General features: G+C 47.0%; 1 protein-coding gene across 2 annotated transcripts in view; it reads right to left on the minus strand.

Moving 5' to 3' along the window:
• Positions 1–1971: 1971 nt before the first annotated feature.
• LOC110532152 (paired box protein Pax-7) overlaps positions 1972–18613 on the minus strand; it is a 67588-nt gene continuing 50946 nt past the window's right edge. For both annotated transcript variants that reach the window (XM_021615802.2, XM_021615801.2), the window contains exons 9-10: positions 7974–8229; positions 1972–5114 (exon numbers count right to left, since the gene is read on the minus strand). In XM_021615802.2, coding sequence (XP_021471477.1) covers positions 4999–5114; positions 7974–8229 — 372 coding nt within the window. In that variant the 3' untranslated portion in view covers positions 1972–4998. The remainder of the gene's footprint in view (positions 5115–7973; positions 8230–18613) is intronic.

Here is an 18613-nt window from a genome sequence, read left to right on the forward strand (position 1 = left end):
GAATTCTGTGGTATACTGTACAATACTATTCTACACACTGTAGTATCCCTCGATCATGTATAGTGCTTTGTATAGAATTTTGAACTGTACTAGAGAATACTATATATAGTAAATACTACAGGATTATCCACACAAAAAAAACACTGTATGTCTGCAAAAGCACTACAGTCCAAAGAAACTCTAGTAAATACCACATTATTTAATTTGCATATATCCTGCCAATCCCCCTCCCCCATATCCCAATTTGTGCCACCCATCAGTGAGAAACCTACATGCCAATATTTAGACAATACATTGTGTTCCCTGTGGTTTTAGGAAAGAGCAAAAGTGCTTAACTCTGTTCAGAACCAAGTTCTACCTACAGGATATGGAACATTTGATCTTTTAGTATTTCTCCAGTAGGTATCCTCAAGAAAAACGTCCCCAAAAACACTACAGTAAATACTACAGTATACTATAGTTTGCAAAAACACTACAGTTATTGCTATGCTATATTCTATTCTTTTTCAGACTACAGTATTTATACTATAGTCAAGTGTAAATACTACAGTATTCGCTGTAGTGTTTTTGTGGGCTGAAGACTGCAGAAACACTTTAGGGAATACTACAGTAAAGTTCTCCAAAAACACTACAGTGAACACTATAGTATTCCTACCATAGTATACACTATATTATTTTTCCATGTGAGTGATGGGGAATAACCAATTATGATGAGTCATCGCCAGCTGTGGACTCTATAGCAAGCTTTAGACAACAATCAAAAGTTGCAATGGTAAAATGTTTGATATCATTTTCGCCTGATACGATCAATGTGTTGGCATGCTTAACTTTTTTTTTTAACAAATTCTGATAGTTGTTAAAAGTGGAATTTTTTATAATATTACCGTTATATTACACTCGCCACTCCAGTTTAATAACTCTAAATTGCTTTGGCACAGTAGGCATCAAGTCAAAACCCATTTTTCTTAACATGATGATGATGATGTGATATTGGGCTCCAAAAGGATCACTTGAAATAACATGATGTGTGTTAAATAAATAATTGAAAGAAAAACGTGTGATACTGATTAGCCTAGCTAGTGGTTCTAAGTCATTTAGGCATATCATGTGAAATAGGCCACGTGAAATGATTTTCACAAGTGCAAAACATTATTTTAACAACTCCAAAGCAATTGCATGTGACACAAAACACACGGCCTGTTTCTATTATCAAGACACCTCCTGGTAACTCTCAACTGGTTTGGACAGCTCTCCTAAATCTAAACTAAAGAGGCTCGTGCATAAGGTTTTATTTTGACCCATAACAATAGGAGTAAAATGTTTCCATTCTCAGCCCCAATTTCCTACTCTAAGATGCTTTGTCTATATGGGCCCGGGTCTGCGAATTTGATTTGATTTGATTTGCTAGGCTCCCCATTAGCCGACACCAATGGCGACAGCTAGTCTTACTGGGGACCGACACATAACGAGAGCCCCAATGCCCCGAGGGCCTAACATCCCCATACTGCCTCCTCTGTGAGGTCACGAAGAAAGTCCCCGCTGTAGTGATGCCCCTGGTAACACTGGCTCATTCAACTCTGGATTGTACAAATGGGGATTCTTGGGATCTTAAATCACTGATCACTGTTACTTTATAGATGTACTTGACATCAAAGCTTTCTGGAATGTAGTAGAAAGGGGATATTACGATCGGGTATTTTGTCCTATGAGCTAATGTGAATTTCTGAATGTAAAACGCCTGCATTAAATTGCTCTTCTATTCTGCCTATTACGATTTAAAGATTTGATTGTCATTGGGAAAATAACTGTATATTTGAGAAGCAGAGGTCAACACTATTTGATCACAGTAAACCAGAAGCAGATCCCGTATGAAATATACAGCAGTACTTATACAAATGTATGGTACTTAGGTACTGTATAAAGTACTAAATAAGTATAAAGGACAGTGAAATAAAAGAGTCGACCAAGCAGTGGTCTTGGTCCAGTTTTAGAGCTTTAATTGATAACAGTTACGCCAGTGTTACAGTCAACACACCAACAGGCTGAGGGTAGTAAATGCCAATACAAGTTTCCCACTACTCTAATACTTCATACAGTAGAATAAATTATGCCATGGTAATATACACACATGCTGAACAGAAATAGAATAAAGCAAGAGTAAAAAAAAAACTACAGGTAGGCGGGAGGCGGGGGCAACTGGTGTAGAGGGGGAGGTCAGGGACGTGTTTTTTTTTTCCTCTGTTTCTTTTCGTAGAAAATACACAAATTGGAAGGGTTGTGGGGAGCACTGATTGGCACAGCAGCCGTAAAGTCTGTGTGGGTTTCCTGAAAATACTGATTGGACTGGTTTGGATGAGAGGGTGTGATACTTCAAGGATTTTGGCAATGATCTACTTCCCAGGAGTCAGATGAACTCGTGGATACCCTTTTTATGTCTCTGTGTGCTGTTTGAAGGAAGTTGCTAAATTGCTCTAGGGCAATTGCTTTGTAGCGTTAGTGCAATGGCTGGAAGTCATGCTAGCAGATACCCATAGACTCCCAGTCATTGTGCTAACGCTAGTTAGCAATGGTTCACAAATACTACCTCTAACTTCCTTCATATTGGACACAGAAACATTAAAAAAAGGTGTCCACAATTTCATCTGACTCTGGGGAAGTAAACAAAGGGCCTCATTGCCAAAATCTCGAAGTATCCCTTTAAGGTCCTGGAAAGTCATTCAGGTATGTGTGTGTCCAAAATGAGCATATGAGGAGGCCATGTTACCCCACAGCAAGTTCAAGGGCCAGTGTCCGCGCCTCATGTTATGCCGCAGGAAGAGATAGGTAAGTGGGGGAACGTAAGATGTTGTCTGTGAGGGTTGACAGGAACAATCCATTGGTCCCAACAGGAGGGGAACGTCTGTTAAAATGGGGGAAGAATCAACTTCCAATAGGAATGTAAACGTGAATAATGACTTTTTTTTCTCTCAGGTCTGAGTTCCAATTCAATATTCCTGCTCTGATACACTTTTTCATGTGAAAATGTCTCAGCTGTTCTCTTGATCAGTGGATATTGGTTAACATCCATATTTTCCAGTTACAGAAATTGGTGAATTGAGTGGTATGGTTCATGTTCATCAATCATTTTTAAGAGCAAAAGCTAAAATACAATCTGTATTTTTTTTTGTATTTTTTTTTTTACATCAATACAACATAGTAAAAGGAGCAAATGAAACAAACAAATATTCAGGAATGTAACACAAATATACATTGTAAGACTTCAAGAGATGCAGCATTCACTCAACCATCAATGTCTTCTCAACCATCTCAACTCATAATCATCATTGATATGTTTTAGTACAAAACATGTTTTCATATAAACAACCCATACACAATCAGATTTTTAATGAAATGTTCACTGTTTTTTTTACTTAACCCAGAATATGGTTGGTTCCAATGCGATCAGATTCTACAGTTTTAATATTTACGTTTTATTTTACACCTTTTATGTATTGGGGGGCTATTTCATATTATATCAGACTGATGTGAATACTATACCTTTTAAGAACTTAGAGTCATTTTCTGGGATGCAATAATGTGAGATACAGATAATAAAACAGTTTGTATGGCACAAATATTCAATACAAATTGTCATATCTCGGAATGGTTTTCAAACAAAATAATGTAAAATAAAAAATAGAATGAATTTCCATAGTTCAAGTACTTTGTGATTTTGGAATGCTGCACCACTCTTGTTTTAGAGAGAAATAATGCAAATATATTGGTCATAATTTTGTAAGACACACATACATTAAGTATGACACACTAAAACCGCCACTACCCATGAAAAGACCTCCAAACAACCTCGAAATGGTAATGGCAAGTAATGATTGACCTAGCGTTAGCTAAACACATGGATGTCCTTGAACATTGAACATTTTCTTCCCCTCAAAACAATCCTCTGGTCCCTGTAGCCAATCAATGCCTGGGGGAGGCTGGGTGAAGCGGACCTCTGGAATTAGGAGTTTCCCATTGGCCGTTCATTCCCAGATGATTCTGAGGAGCTCAACGTCCCACAGAGTAGCCTTTAAGTTCCTTTAGAAATGTCGGGCACGAGATTAGAGTGGGAAGGTCAAAATCCATGACATGAGAGGCTTCAGTACCAAGCTGCTATCAGACCTTCTCAACTTTCTCCCTCTCTTTCTCCCCCCTCCCTTCTTTCTCTGTAAGCCCCTCCTCCCTCTCTTTCTCTCGCTCTTTCTCCCCCCTCCCTTCTTTCTCCGTAAGCCCCTCCTCCCTCTCTTTCTCTCTCTCTCTTTCACCCCCCTTCCTTCTTTCTCTGTAAGCTCCTCTAAATCATCTGTTCAAATAATACCAGCAAACGCCAATGAAATCTTTGACAAAATGGAAAGTAAACAACATTGTAACAATAATTATAATTTTGAACAGCAATAGGAACAGCCACAGTTATAATGACAAATAGAATTATAACACCAGTAGCTAAGTACCGTAACAAATGACCTGGTCCAAAAACTTGGGAATGAAAGATAAGCTACACTTGTTCGGCCTGCATGTGCTAACTCTTGGTAGCGTAGGTCGGGCAGGCCATTTCAATATGGGGCCCAAGACAGTAGGAGCTCATTCCCCTCTAGCTCTCCATAGCCCTGTAAGGGTCTCTTGGTTGAGGATGAGAGGAGGAATTGTGAAATGGTTGAACAGTGGAAAGAGACTGCAGCTACAGCTCCCTGCTTCCTCCTGGAATGGCTGCTTCAATTTCAGTCCATTTCTCTCTTCGAGACTACAAGTGCTTTGATCTTCTGTCTTGTCTCTCTCCCACAAACACACACAAAAACAGAAACACGTCTGCACACACACACACACACACACACACACACACACACTTCTGGCTCTCCCGTTGGTGATGGAGGTGGCGATGAGAGAGATAGGGGTGAGGGAGAGGCGCCGGTAGCAGGTCAAGGGGCTAGTGTGGGGGAGATGGGGGACTGTAGTGCGACTAATCTAGTAGGCCTGTCCCGTCTCCACCTGGAGTAGTCCCAGGACGGCTGAGTGGTCTCCCAGCTTCATCCTCCGCTGGCTGGACAGGCTCACGTTCTTCGCCAGGTAGTCCACAGCAGCTGCAGATGGAAGCACAGGACAAATACACACGTACTTAGCCTACTGTGAAAAGACACCATCATAATGAATGAATACAATCAAATCAAGCGATCAATAATGTTTGATTTTATAGAGATTTTTACAAATACATTTGGCACATGTGCCGTATTTAGCAGTAACCTGGGGCTTCCTTTGGTTCCCCGCCTGCAAATGGTTTCTCTATAGTCACTACACATTTGTGTGTACGTGCGTGTGTATGCGTGTTACAGAGACAAACATTTGTGTGTGTGTGTGCATGTGTGTGTCCCATTCAAAACACACATCCTGTTCAACACGGCCACGGTGTGACTAACTAACTAACCCGGCCCCCAGGGTTCGGCCAGTCATCCAACCAGGCAGGGCTGTGACTGGACGGATCTCTGATCTCCTGAATTGACTGACCGAATACTAGAATAGAACTTTATCAGGAACACGTGTATACTCTCACCTGCGGGCAGACACTGGGTCATGGGGTCAAACCCCAACTACCTACATTCCCCCATGACAACCCAGGGGCTGGGTATTGATCTAGCTCACACCTCACACTGTTTCAATTTCCCCACACAAGCTAAAAAGACATTAGGAGAGGCTGATTGGTTGGGGCAGAGGTGTAGCCAATGGGCCGCAGGGCTGGGCGTCAGGGGGGACAAACAGAGGACAGGAGAACTAGGAAGGAACAAGGGGGCAAGACTAAGGAAGCCCTCCATTTAACCCTCCATCCTAGTGATGGGCCACGTAAGGGAACAACGTTATGGAACGTGCAGGTAGAAATAGATTGTGTGTAGCTCTGTCTGTCTGTCTTTGCTGTGTGCACGTCTGCATTGACGTCTGCGTCTCTATCTGTCTGTCTCCTATGTGCGTGCCTCAATTGGCTCTTTTGAGATTGTGTCCAATTCAAATGACTGATATTAGGAGAAAATGTGTCATCGCCGAACAAAGGAGCCAACCGGAGGCCAGCTTATACAGCCTTAGACATGGCACAGACAGGCTGCTGAAGGTGGATATTAGCATGCTGGCATTAGGGCTTATTGGCCCGTCTTCCCTTCTTTTTTATAAACATGTCTAGTCTGTCGCTCTTTCTGATGCTCCTCCCCGCTGCAGGTGATTTGAACCCCTTCTTTTGTCAAAAGAGGAGGAAGTGGAGAGGGTGTGACAGGAGAGGGGCACAGTCTGTGTGTGTGTCTGTGTGCGCTTGTGTGCGTCTTACTGTAGACCGTGCCAGACTGCTGTCGGGGGTGTTGACGGGGCTGACGGTAAGTAGAGAAAGGAAGCTGTCAGGAGTAGAGGTGTAACGGTAGGAGAGGCACACCTGTGGGCGGGGAGGACGTCTGCCGACCTGCCCGTCACCCTGACAGCTGGGGAGGGAATGTGTGTGCGTGTGTGTGTGTGTGTGTGGTGTGTGCGTTTGTGTATCTGTATGTGTATGTGTGTGGGGCGGGGGTTGTCAGATCTTCAACCAAAACCTAATACCTAATATTAGATAAAAGGAACCCGAGTTTACAAACAACACTAAAATGGTATACGTATTTTATTTAATTAACAAAGTTATGCAATTCCCCTGTGTGAAAAAGTAATTATGCCTGGCAAAAACCAAGCACCGCATTCCACAGTAAGAACCTCATACCAACAGTCAAGCATAGTGGTGGTAGTGTGATGGTTTGGGGATGCTTTGCTGCCTCAGGACCTGGACGACTTGCCTTAATAGAAGGAACCATGAATCCTGCTCTGTATCAGAGAATTCTACAGGAGAATGTCAGGCCATCCGTCTGTGAGCTGAAGCTGAAGCGCAGCTGGGTCATGCAGCAAGACAATGATCCAAAACACACAATCAAGTCTACAGCGACATGAGAGACTGATCAACAACTACAGGAAGCGTTTGGTTGTAGTCATTGCAGCTAAAGGTGGCACAACTAGTTATTGAGTGTAAAGGGGGCAATTACTTTTTCACATAAGGAAAATGGATGTTGCATAACTTTGAGGACTGGCCACCCCTCATAGCCTGGTTCCTCTCTAGGTTTCTTCCTAGGTTATGGCCTTTCTAGGGAGTTTTTCCTAGCCACCGTGCTTCTACACCTGCATTGCTTGCTGTTTGGGGTTTTAGGCTGCGTTTCTGTACAGCACTTTGATACATCAGCTGATGTAAGAAGGGCTATATAAATACATTTGATTTGATTTGTTAATTAAATAAATGTTTGTGTTATTTGTAAGCTCTGGTTCCCTTTATCTGATAACAAAAATAGAGAATATCAGAAAGGGGGTAAATACTTGTTCACCCTCGAAGGGAAGCTATTTTCTCCTGTCACCCAGGCTACACATCTTAAATAAAAGCTAATCAAACACACACACACACTCCAAACCTCTTCCATTAGATGGGTGTGTACCCACGGAGGCGTACACAAACGCACACACACATGTATTGCATTACTCATCTCATATGTATATACTGTATTTTATACCATCTATTGCATCTTTCCTATGCCGCTCGGTCATCGCTCAACCATATATTTATATGTATATATTCTTATTCCATCCCTTTACTTAGATTTGTGTGTATTGGGTAGTTGTGGAATTTTTTTGATTACTTGTTAGATATTACTGCACTGTCGGAACTAGAAGCACAAGCATTTCGCCACACTCGCAATAACATCTGCTAGCCATGTGCATGTGACCAATATAATTTGATTTGATTTGATACACACCTAGCCATTTTAAATGGCACAAGACTATAGCTGTCAGGCACTTCATGTCTTGCGCTACAACAGAAGAGGTGACGGTGTCTCTCAAACGACACGTATCCTAAAGCCCCTGCATGTCGTTACCCCTAGTAACCCACGACTCACTCTGTCCGTATTGGCTGTACTGGTAGCCGGCCGTAACAGGGTCCACACTGTAGCTGCTGGTGCTGTAGGTGGGAGGGCAGTAGGACTGGGAGGAGGCCATGCTGTCCACCGTCTTGATGGACTGATCTGAGGAGCGCTGGCTGCAGCTGGCCGAGATGGAGTTGGACGACTCCAGGCTGCCGTGGAGGGGCGAGATGGAGAAGTCATGCTGGGACTGTGAGGGCACACCGCTGGGGTTACTCAGGATGCTCATCACCTGGGGGGATGGAGGGAAGGGGGAGGGGGGAGGGGGGAGAGGAGAAGCTCAGTCAGTGTGCTGTGGATCAATGGTACAGTATATATAGGCAAAGGGTTCAACTATTGCATAACAAACTTGACAAAATATAGAGAGTTGCTCAGTCTATAATATTGGGAGTTATTAAGTGGATGACTGAACTAACGTTGGGGCAAGCAGTGTTCCTTTTGACACTAGCAAGTGGAGGGTGGGCAGAGAAAGAGATGTAGAGATGAAGATAAAGATGGGGGGGTGTTCTTGGCAGAGGCAGACACCTCTCGTCCCGGGGCCTGCTCCACAACAAGCGCTTGGGGAGCCCTCCTAATCTGTAGTAGCCCCTGCAGCTCTCCCAGAGCAGCTCTGTCTCCCAGAGCTCATGAATGATTCACACTGTTTAAATAAGATCCTAAGGAGTCTCCATTAGACGCCTCTGGAGACTTCAGCAGACAGACACAGCAGCTATGTCTTCCTTCAGCTTTGATCGGCACAGATAACACACTGTAGGTGATGACATGCCAAACTTCCAGTGCTGCCTGGTTTGGTGTCATGAAAAGACATTCTGAAACGGCACCCTATAAAAGTAGTATAGTATATAAGGAACATGGTGATCATCACAATGAAAGTAAGAATGCAAGGGTCAGCGGGCTGAGAGAAACGACCTGTTTATTGGGGATCGGGATTATGAAACACTCTGGTGTAATAAGAATGTACAGTTCAGTAGAACCAAACAAGTGTACTGGAGATCAGAATATTTGTTTTCAATGTGCCAAACATGATGAGGGGTAGAACACACACACACACACACACACACACACACACACACACACACACACACACACACACACACACACACACACACACACACACACACACATAACAACCCAGCTGTTTGAACTAAACTTGACATTAGAGTATGTCGACAAGCTAAGATGGGAATGGGGAGAAGTGCATGGATAAATGGAGGGAAAGGCACACAATACAAAATAAACACACACACACACTCTGAGCCTCCTCTAGCTACAACATCAGGTTCCTGTTGAGTCTCTGCTACGCTCTAGTGCCCTTTGGCTCCTTTACACTCCTGCTGCTAAACCAATTAGCCAGTAATAGAGCGGGCCACACAATCAAGCCCACATGCAGCCTCAGCCCAACCCAGAACCTGTCTGTTTTAAATAAGGGCCACAGGAGGTCCCTGAAGGAGGGTGAGGTCACCAGCTACTGTACCAAGACCAGGACAGATGTATCAGCCCTTCAAAGTGCACACACAGACACTCACACTTTCATGCATTTACGTGTGCACAAACAAGTGCATATGGTGTAGGGGAGAGGGGTACATAACATAAAAGACATAAGAGACAATGGTACACACCGTAGGTGTAGGGAACAAGGTTGCACTACATGTAGGGTGTAAGGGGACAAGGGTACACTACATACCCAGCTAGCACATTTGATTCATTGGATGTTGTGGGAACGTATATTTTTGGTTTTCCATTAGAAAGGGAAATGGAAAGGGGGATAACTAGCCAGTTGTACAACTGAATGCATTCAACTGAAATGTGTCTCCCGCATTTAACCCAACCCCTCTGAATCAGAGAGGTGCGGGGGGCTGCCACAATCGACTTCCACGTCTTCGGTGCCCGGGGAACAGTGGGTTAACTGCCTTGCTCAGGTGCAGAACGACAGATTTTTACCATGTCATTGGTTCTGGGAACGAAGCCATGTGTTTCCTGACCGGTAAAACAGAAAAAGAAGTGAACATTTCACCTATTCTGGGAACATACATTTTTAGATTGCAGGGAGGTTCTGAGAATGTTTTACTATGGTTCCCTGAAAGTTTTCCTGTTCTGAGAAGGGAAATTCTAGGTTATTTGAAGGTAATTAAATATCGCTCTGAAAACAATAACACTTTTAATAACACTGCTAGCTTAGTTTGGGTTAACTTTTTTTTTTACCCCTTTTTCGTGGTATTCAATTGTTGTAGTAGCTACTATCTTGTCTCATCGCTACAACTCCCGTACAGGCTCGGGAGAGATGAAGGTTGAAAGTCATGCGTCCTCCGATACACAACCCAACCAGCCGCACTGCTTCTTAACACAGCGCACATCCAACCCAGAAGCCAGCCGCGCCAATGTGTCGGAGGATACACCATGCAACCTTGGTTAACACACACTGCGCCCGGCCCGCCACAGGAGTCGCTGGTGCGCGATGAGACAAGGACATCCCTACCGAACAAGCCCTCCCTAACCCGGACGACGCTAGGCCAATTGTGCGTCGCCCCACAGACCTCCCGGTCGCGGCCGGTTACGACAGAGCCTGGGCGCGAACCCAGGGACTATGATGGCACAGCTGGCGCTGCAGTACAGCGCCCTTAACCACTGCGCCACCCGTGAGGCTGGGTTAACTTTTTTGAACTCCAAGCACAGATAGGACAAGGAAATGTATTTTCTTATGCATTAATCATGCAAGATAGAGGACGGAATGCATGTTTTTAAATTACATTCTTAGAACGTTCTATGAACGTTACTAATGTGTTCTTGTTGTTTTTATGGAACGTTTTCTTAATGTTCTGAGAACATGACTTCAAAGAGAACCATGAGGAAACCTGTAAACAAATGTTATGCTGAAGTACTAAAATTCCAATAGAAGCGCTCTCCCAATCTCTAAGAAGCACATGGTTCTCAATACATTATGTACTGAGTAGGGTGTAGGGAACTGAGTAGGGTGTAGGGAACTGAGTAGGGTGTAGGGAACTGAGTAGGGTGTAGGGAACTGAGTAGGGGACAGGGGACTCTGCGAGGGGGTCTAGGATAGGCAAGCGGCTGGAGGGCAGAGACAGGGACTTAACAGGCGCTTCATTGCGGTTCCATTCTCCTCCACTCTTCTCTTATCTGTCCCTTAAATTAAACGCAATGCTATCAGCTCCATGCTAAATCTAGTGGTTCCAATTAGAATTCACGCCACATTCCACGCACACTTCCTCAACAGTCAGGTCACCCTCCTTTTAAAAAAGGGGTAATTATTTTAATGGTGTTATAGTGTATTTATAGGCCGATATACATGTTTTATCTCGTAGTTTTTAGTCTTTCTGGAGAGAGGAAAAAGTCATTAATGATGGCAAAGTATGAAATTCTCCATTTTACATTATATTCGTTTTTCAAGATGGACACATCGTAACGAAACGTTAAGAACTATTTTAGTAAAGTACCTGTAATCCTCAATCCTCATTCTTCTGCCCGACCCAGGCCGTTATTTTCTCCTTCATTTGACAGAATTTCCCCCAGCGCCCGGTGAGGGCATTAGTGTGTGTCTGAGGAGCGTTTAAGGGGCTTGAGTCTCCCCAGGAAGGCGATTTAGAGCCCTACGTGGGGTAGAGGCGACCCGGGAGGTGTCAAAGCCTCCGTGTGGGGGACGAGGGGGATGAGGTAAGGGGGCCTGACACCTCTATTCAGGGCAGCGGGTAAGCGTTCTGTCACCATGGTGAGCCCATTGTGGCGCTGAAAGCCCAAATTATTCAAATCTTCATATTTAGCATAACCTTATTGACGTCAATTAAATCTCGTAGGGGAATATTTGGAGAGTGCAGCAAGAGCTATAACCGAAGCCTTTATGTGAGACTCATGGAGAGATGTTGTGAGATATTGTCGGCTCGGTCTCTCCAGCCTCTTCCAGCACTGCAGTCAACGGAAGGCTGTCTCTGGGATGTGAGTGACTGGCTCTCTCTACAGTTGTGGAAGCCACACAGTGTAGCGACACGATCTGCTGTGACCCTAGCCACACTGCCTGTGTTCATTCCATGCGTGTGTGTATGTGTGTGTGTGTGTGTGTGTGTGTGTGTGTGTGTGTGTGTGTGTGTGTGTGTGTGTGTGTGTGTGTGTGTGTGTGTGTGTGTGTGTGTGTGTGTGTGTGTGTGTGTGTGTGGAGACAGAGATGGTTGGTGGAGGGGAGTGTAGGCACAGTGAGGTCCAGACCTCGGCCATGGGTTGCCGTTGTAATCTATTATTTCCTGCACTTCCACTACCACCGTCACTAAGTAAAAATCTATATTCTTTCCACATGTTTGAGTGTAACCTCTTAGTATCTGATAGGACTGCTGGGAGGAAGCAGGGAACGTTTGCCAATCAACCCGGGCTGACAAACAATATCCCCAGGCTCTCTACTCTCCAACTCAAAGACCACGATCAGGCCAGAGAGATGGAGAAGGGGAGAGAGAGATAGAAGGGGAGAGAGAAAGGAAGGGAGGGGGGAGAGGGGGACAAAGCTTCTCTGAAGTGGTGCAAAAATACCCCCTGGTCGAAAAACACACTTAACTTTCCCTCTTCTCTTAACAATGTGCTCCTCTCCGTGGCTCTCCAACCCTCTCAACCCTCCTCACCCTTCTCACTTCTATTTCCCTCCCCCTTACTTACCCCTTCATCCTCCTCCTCCTCCCCCCCCCCCGCTCACCCTCTCTCATTTTGGGAAACATCCCCTTTACTAGCTCAGTTTTCATTTGTCTGCTGTCTGTGCCAGTTCTGGAAGGGGAGATAATGTAAGCCAGGACCTAGTTTAAAGGACACTGCCTCAGGGCATTCCCTGCCTCCCACTCTCTGTCTGTCTGTCTCTCACACACACACACACACACACCAGATAGATTACTTTATAAATAATAATAAAACAAGTAATTAATTCTCTCAACTTCTGAGCCCCCTAGCCTCCGGCCGTGTAAACGGAGAAGTGTAAATTGATACAATGTGCATCCTTTCAGATAAATAAATAGCACGTTTGCAACACAAAAAAGCCGCCTTTCATGCAATCCTAATTTCCTGAACTGTTAAATTATATTTTTTGTCTCTGTGTGACTGTTCGACGAGAGCTCGCTGTTTGTTGGGTTTCCGGCACCGAAACAGACAGACCCGGTTGCGGCAGTTTTTTTCTCAGCTGGAGCGAAGTGGAAATGCTACGGAGGCGGAGACAGAACCAATTTAATGGCCTTCTCTTTCTAATAGCCCCCCAAAATAGAGTGGTAGTCTCACACGACTGGAACTGATACATACTATTTGCATTGTAATGAGATGTCCTATTTCATCTGGAATGAACACGATGCTGGTTTCAGTATGATGCGCTGTCAAGCCGTGTCCTCATAACTTATACGACGGAATGTCTAAATACTGCATGTACACATTTCAAGGTTGATTGATAATAATTCAACAATTAGTATCTCTTTCTACTCTGCCTGCAATCCTCTGGCATTTGAACGTGTTCATTACCTGTACTGCAATATCGTGAATATTTCTCTTTGTCATTGTGAATAAAGTTCCCCTCTTCAAAACAATACGACAGACTACATTACCCAGAGTAAGGCTTCATAGCAGGAGTCCACCTACAGAGAGACACTGTAAACTGGCAAGGTACGAAACGCTGTCTTAATAAACCACACGTGGGAGTATAGATCACACTGTGCACTAAAGACCACGACATCCCCACACAACCAAAAACCACTCCACCTGGCCCATATCTCTTCCTCCCTCTTTCCCTCTCTTTCCCTACCTCTCTTTCCCTCCCTCCTCCCCTCTCCCTCTCCCTCTCACAGCACAGGTCTGATGATGGAAAGGAGTGGTGAGTGGTGTAGGAGGAAAGAGGGGCGAGAAAGATAGAGAGAGAAAGGGATGGATGGAGGAGGGATGAGTAACAAAGGCCCCTGTAGGACTGCTGTGTAGGCCTGCGGGCCTGCCTGCCTGCCGAGCTGATAGGACCTTCTGTCTGTCTGTAGCCAACCTCAGTGCCATCAGCCCACTCCATGCTCCAAATACACACCAGCATGCACACACACACACACACACACACACACACACACACACACACACACACATTCTGGAGGAGACTGGATAAGCCTCTCCTCTCACCCTGACTCAAACGCCCCCGAATGGTGCCTTCATGCCCCTCAGTGGTCGGCAGGTAGAGGGTTCGGGCGCAGAGTGGGAAGGATTGAGCCTTCCAAATGTCACCAGGTTATCTGAAAGCCACAGAATGTCTCCCACTCGACATTAGATCTTCAACCCTGATGCCAGCTTATGGGGGTTAGCTAGAGTCTTTTGCCAGGCTTTTCAATGTAGGTTGATATTATGTTAGTTGTAGGTGGAACAAAGACGGACAACTCCAAATGTCACCAGGTTCAAGTCTACAGAATGACATCTCCCACTCACCACCAGATCTCCAACCGTGATACCAGCTTATGATGGTTTGAGTTCTTTGTCGAAGGCTTCTCAGTGTAGGTTGTAGCCTTTTACAATGTTGATATGTTGGTTGTAGGTTGAACAAAGGTTGAGCCCTCCAAATGTCACCAGGTTATCTGTATGGCCACAGAATGACTCCCATTGCCAACCCTCATACTGAGTTACTTGTTGAAGGCTTTTCAATGTAGGTTGATATCTCATTAACGTAGCATAAATGTAGAGTATGTCGCCTATATGGAAATGAAGTCAGCGACCGGTGCAACTATATGAAGCAGAGATGAAAACAGCTAATTAAGAAGCATGACAGTATTGAATTGTGAATATCTGATGCAATCATCAGTAATTACAAGATCAGCTTATGCCATTCTACGGCAAGCAGATGGGTTCATTGTCAAAGGCAATAATCCTGAAATCCCAACTCCCCCATCATTGAAAAAAAGAAGATTTCAATGTCATGAAGCCTGAGTTGTACGCAAACAAATCAACCCCAAATGAAAAACAAATGTATTCGTCGAGCAATGCTGCTATTGAAAAATAGATCATTTTGGCATATCTGATGTAATCGCATGCCAATTCAAGAGACAGATAATAGTGACCTCAGATTACATTGCTGTATTCAATTGTAATGTAAATGAAGTAGCTACTATTTGCTATTTAGGAGAATCAGCCACGGCCACCAGGTGAAAGTCTGTTCGCGCACTGAAAAAATATAACATTTTCAGCACCGTACAGTTGGAAATTCTATTAAAATATTGAAATGTAAAATCTGCAAAGAAGAGGTCCGTGGCATGAAAGATAGAAAATAATAAAATGGGTGTCTCCAAAAACTGCACAACTCTAATATATACTGCAACCCAGTTACAAGTTAACACCCCTATTCTAATACTGTAGCCCAGTCCCCCATCAAGGTGGGTAGTCTGGGTCTAGTCACTAAGTGTCTATTTCAAAGTAAAAGCCAATGTATAAATACAATTAGCAGGTTTTGTCACCGTGGAGACAGAGCTGGGTAATTAGCATCTCTGAGCAGCCAACAGGACGGGACCTCTCTCCCTCTATCTCTCACTCTTTATCTCCCTCTCTAACTCACTCTCCCTCTCTCTGTCTATCTCTCTCCATTTCTTTATGTCCTCTCTATCCTGCCTCTCTCACAATTTCCCCCTTCTTGTGCTCTCTCTAGTTCTTTCTCTCTCTCCATCCATCTCTCTATCCATCGCTCTGTCAGACCCAAGGGTGGTGGCAGGGTGGCAGGGAGCAGATGACAGTGCTGATTGGGGCACCCGGTCGCATGTCAGTGCCTTAATTGGCCACAGCACATTAATTGAAAGTGAAAAGCGGCGTCGGCCAAAAATACAACAAACGATGGGAAGAATTTTGAAGGGTAGGAGCTAGAGCTGGAGCTGAGACTGGGGCTGAGGCTGGGACTGAGGCTGGGGCTGGGGCTGAGGTTGGGGCTGAGGCTGGGGCTGAGGATGAGGCTGAGGCTGGGCTGAGGCTGGGGCTGGGGCTGAGGATGAGGCTGAGGCTGGGACTGAGGCTGGGGCTGAGGCTGAGGCTGAGGCTGGGGCTGAGGATGGGGCTGGGACTGAGGATGGGGCTGGGGCTGAGGATGAGGCTGAGGCTGAGGATGAGGCTGAGGCTGGGGCTGGGACTGAGGCTGGGGCTGAGGATGAGGCTGAGGCTGGGGCTGGGGCTGAGGCTGGGGATGGGGCTGAGGCTGGATCTGGACCTGAGGCTGGGGCTGGGGCTGAGGCTGAGGATGAGGCTGAGGCTGGGGCTGGGGCTGAGGCTGGGGATGGGACTGAGGCTGGATCTGGACCTGAGGCTGGGGCTGAGGATGGGGCTGGGACTGAGGATGGGGCTGGGGCTGAGGATGAGGCTGAGACTGGGGCTGGGACTGAGGCTGGGGCTGAGGATGAGGCTGAAGCTGGGGCTGAGGCTGGGGATGGAGCTGAGGCTGGATCTGGACCTGGGGCTGGGGCTGAGGCTGGGACTGAGGCTGGGACTGAGGCTGGGACTGAGGCTGGGGCTGAGGCTGAGGCTGGAGCTGGGGCTGAGGCTGGAGCTGAGGCTGAGGCTGGAGCTGAGGCTGAGGCTGGGGCTGAGGTTGGGGCTGAGGCTGGAGCTTAGGCTGGGTCTGGGGCTACGGTTGGGGCTGAGGCTGGAGCTTAGGCTGGGGCTGAGGCTGGAGCTGAGGCAGGGGCTGAGGTTGGGGCTGAGGCTGGGGCTGTGTCTGAGAGTGGAGCTGATGCTTGAGCTGAGGCTGAGGCTGAGGCTGGAGCTGAGGCTGGGGCTGAGGTTGGGGCTAAGGCTGGAGCTGAGGCTCGGGCTGAGCTGGGGCTGAGGCTGGAGCTGAGGCTGGGGCTGAGGTTGGGGCTGAGGCTGAGGCTGAGGCTGAGGCTGGGACTGGGGCTGAAGGTAGAGCTGAGGCTGGAGCTGAGGATGAGGCTGGGACTGAGGCTGGGGCTGGGGCTGGGGCTGAGGTTGGGGCTGGGGTTGGGGCTGAGGCTGGGGCTGAGGATGAGACTGAGGCTGGGCTGAGGCTGGGGCTGGGGCTGAGGATGAGGCTGAGGCTGGGGCTGAGGATGGAGCTGGGGCTGAGGATGAGGCTGAGGCTGAGGCTGAGGCTGGGGCTGGGGCTGGGACTGAGGCTGGGGCTGAGGATGAGGCTGAGGCTGAGGCTGGGGATGGGACTGAGGCTGGATCTGGACCTGAGGATGGGGCTGAGGATGGGGCTGAGGATGGGGCTGGGACTGAGGATGGGGCTGGGGCTGAGGATGAGGCTGAGGCTGGGGCTGGGACTGAGGCTGGGGCTGAGGATGAGGCTGGGGCTGGGGCTGAGGCTGGGGATGGGGCTGAGGCTGGATCTGGACCTGAGGCTGGGGCTGGGGCTGGGGCTGAGGCTGGGACTGAGGCTGGGACTGAGGCTGGGGCTGGTCCTGAGGCTGAGGCTGGGGCTGAGGCTGGAGCTGGGGCTGAGGCTGGAGCTGAGGCTGAGGCTGGAGCTGAGGCTGAGCCTGGGGCTTAGGTTGGAACTGAGGCTGGAGCTTAGGCTGGGGCTGGGGCTAAGGTTGGGGCTGAGGCTGGCGCTTAGGCTGGGGCTGAGGCTGGAGCTGAGGCTGGGGCTGAGGTTGGGGCTGAGGCTGGGGATGGGTCTGAGGGTGGAGCTGAGGCTTGAGCTGAGGCTGAGGCTGAGGCTGGAGCTGAGGCTGGGGCTGAGGTTGGGGCTAAGGCTGGAGCTGAGGCTGGGGCTGAGCTGGGGCTGAGGCTGGAGCTGAGGCTAGGGCTGAGGCTAGGGCTGGGGCTGAGGCTGAGGCTGGGGCTGGGGCTGAGGGTAGAGCTGAGGCTGGAGCTGAGGCTGAGGCTTGGGCTGAGACTGGGGCTGGGAAAGGGAGGAGGAGATAGCGATAGAGGGAGAAATGGAGGGAGGAAGGGTGCTCCGTTGGAAGTCATTAATTGATTCAAATTAGGCGTTTGATTGACAGTGACAGGAACTGGGCAGGGACAAGCCAGGCGCAGATGACAGCGATTAACGTGTAACCAAACAAGCTGTCATTTTACCACAACACGTTTAGCTATGGGAAACACTGGCCATATGGCTCCTTTAACCCTCAGTGATCTGCAACACACTTCCTACCACACACTGTGACATGGGCCGTGGCCGGAATCAGTCTTGCCTACAACGTACTAAAACTACATACTGTGGACTAATTACTACATACTATTTAGTATGTACTCTTTAATAAAAATGTATGCAGTAAGCAACAAATATTAACATTCTAGGCTCACTCATACCGAGAATGCCCATATGTTTTTATTATGTAAATGAGCTACCACTAAAACCACATCAGTGTGATACTGTAGCGTCGTCAATATTCATCCTTTGCTTTGGTTTGCCATGTTTTTATTTTATTTTGAACGTGGATATTTCTCGCCTGCACTGCTAACTGCTCTGTATGTGTGTGCCTTGGCTTAGTAGAGTGAAGCCGTGGTACAGGAGAAACCCGTCAGCGCTTCCTAACCACTCCAAAGTGTTACAAGGCCCCTCACTAACCAAAGGTTAATGCTTTCTATGGGGCTCACATCGCAGAGGAGGCGTAGCAGCAATCCGCTCTCCCTCTCCGGGTAATATGACAGCGATGGAACCGGGATAGATT

This window comes from Oncorhynchus mykiss, chromosome 9, assembly GCF_013265735.2.
Source record: "Oncorhynchus mykiss isolate Arlee chromosome 9, USDA_OmykA_1.1, whole genome shotgun sequence".
Lineage (NCBI taxonomy): Eukaryota > Metazoa > Chordata > Actinopteri > Salmoniformes > Salmonidae > Oncorhynchus > Oncorhynchus mykiss.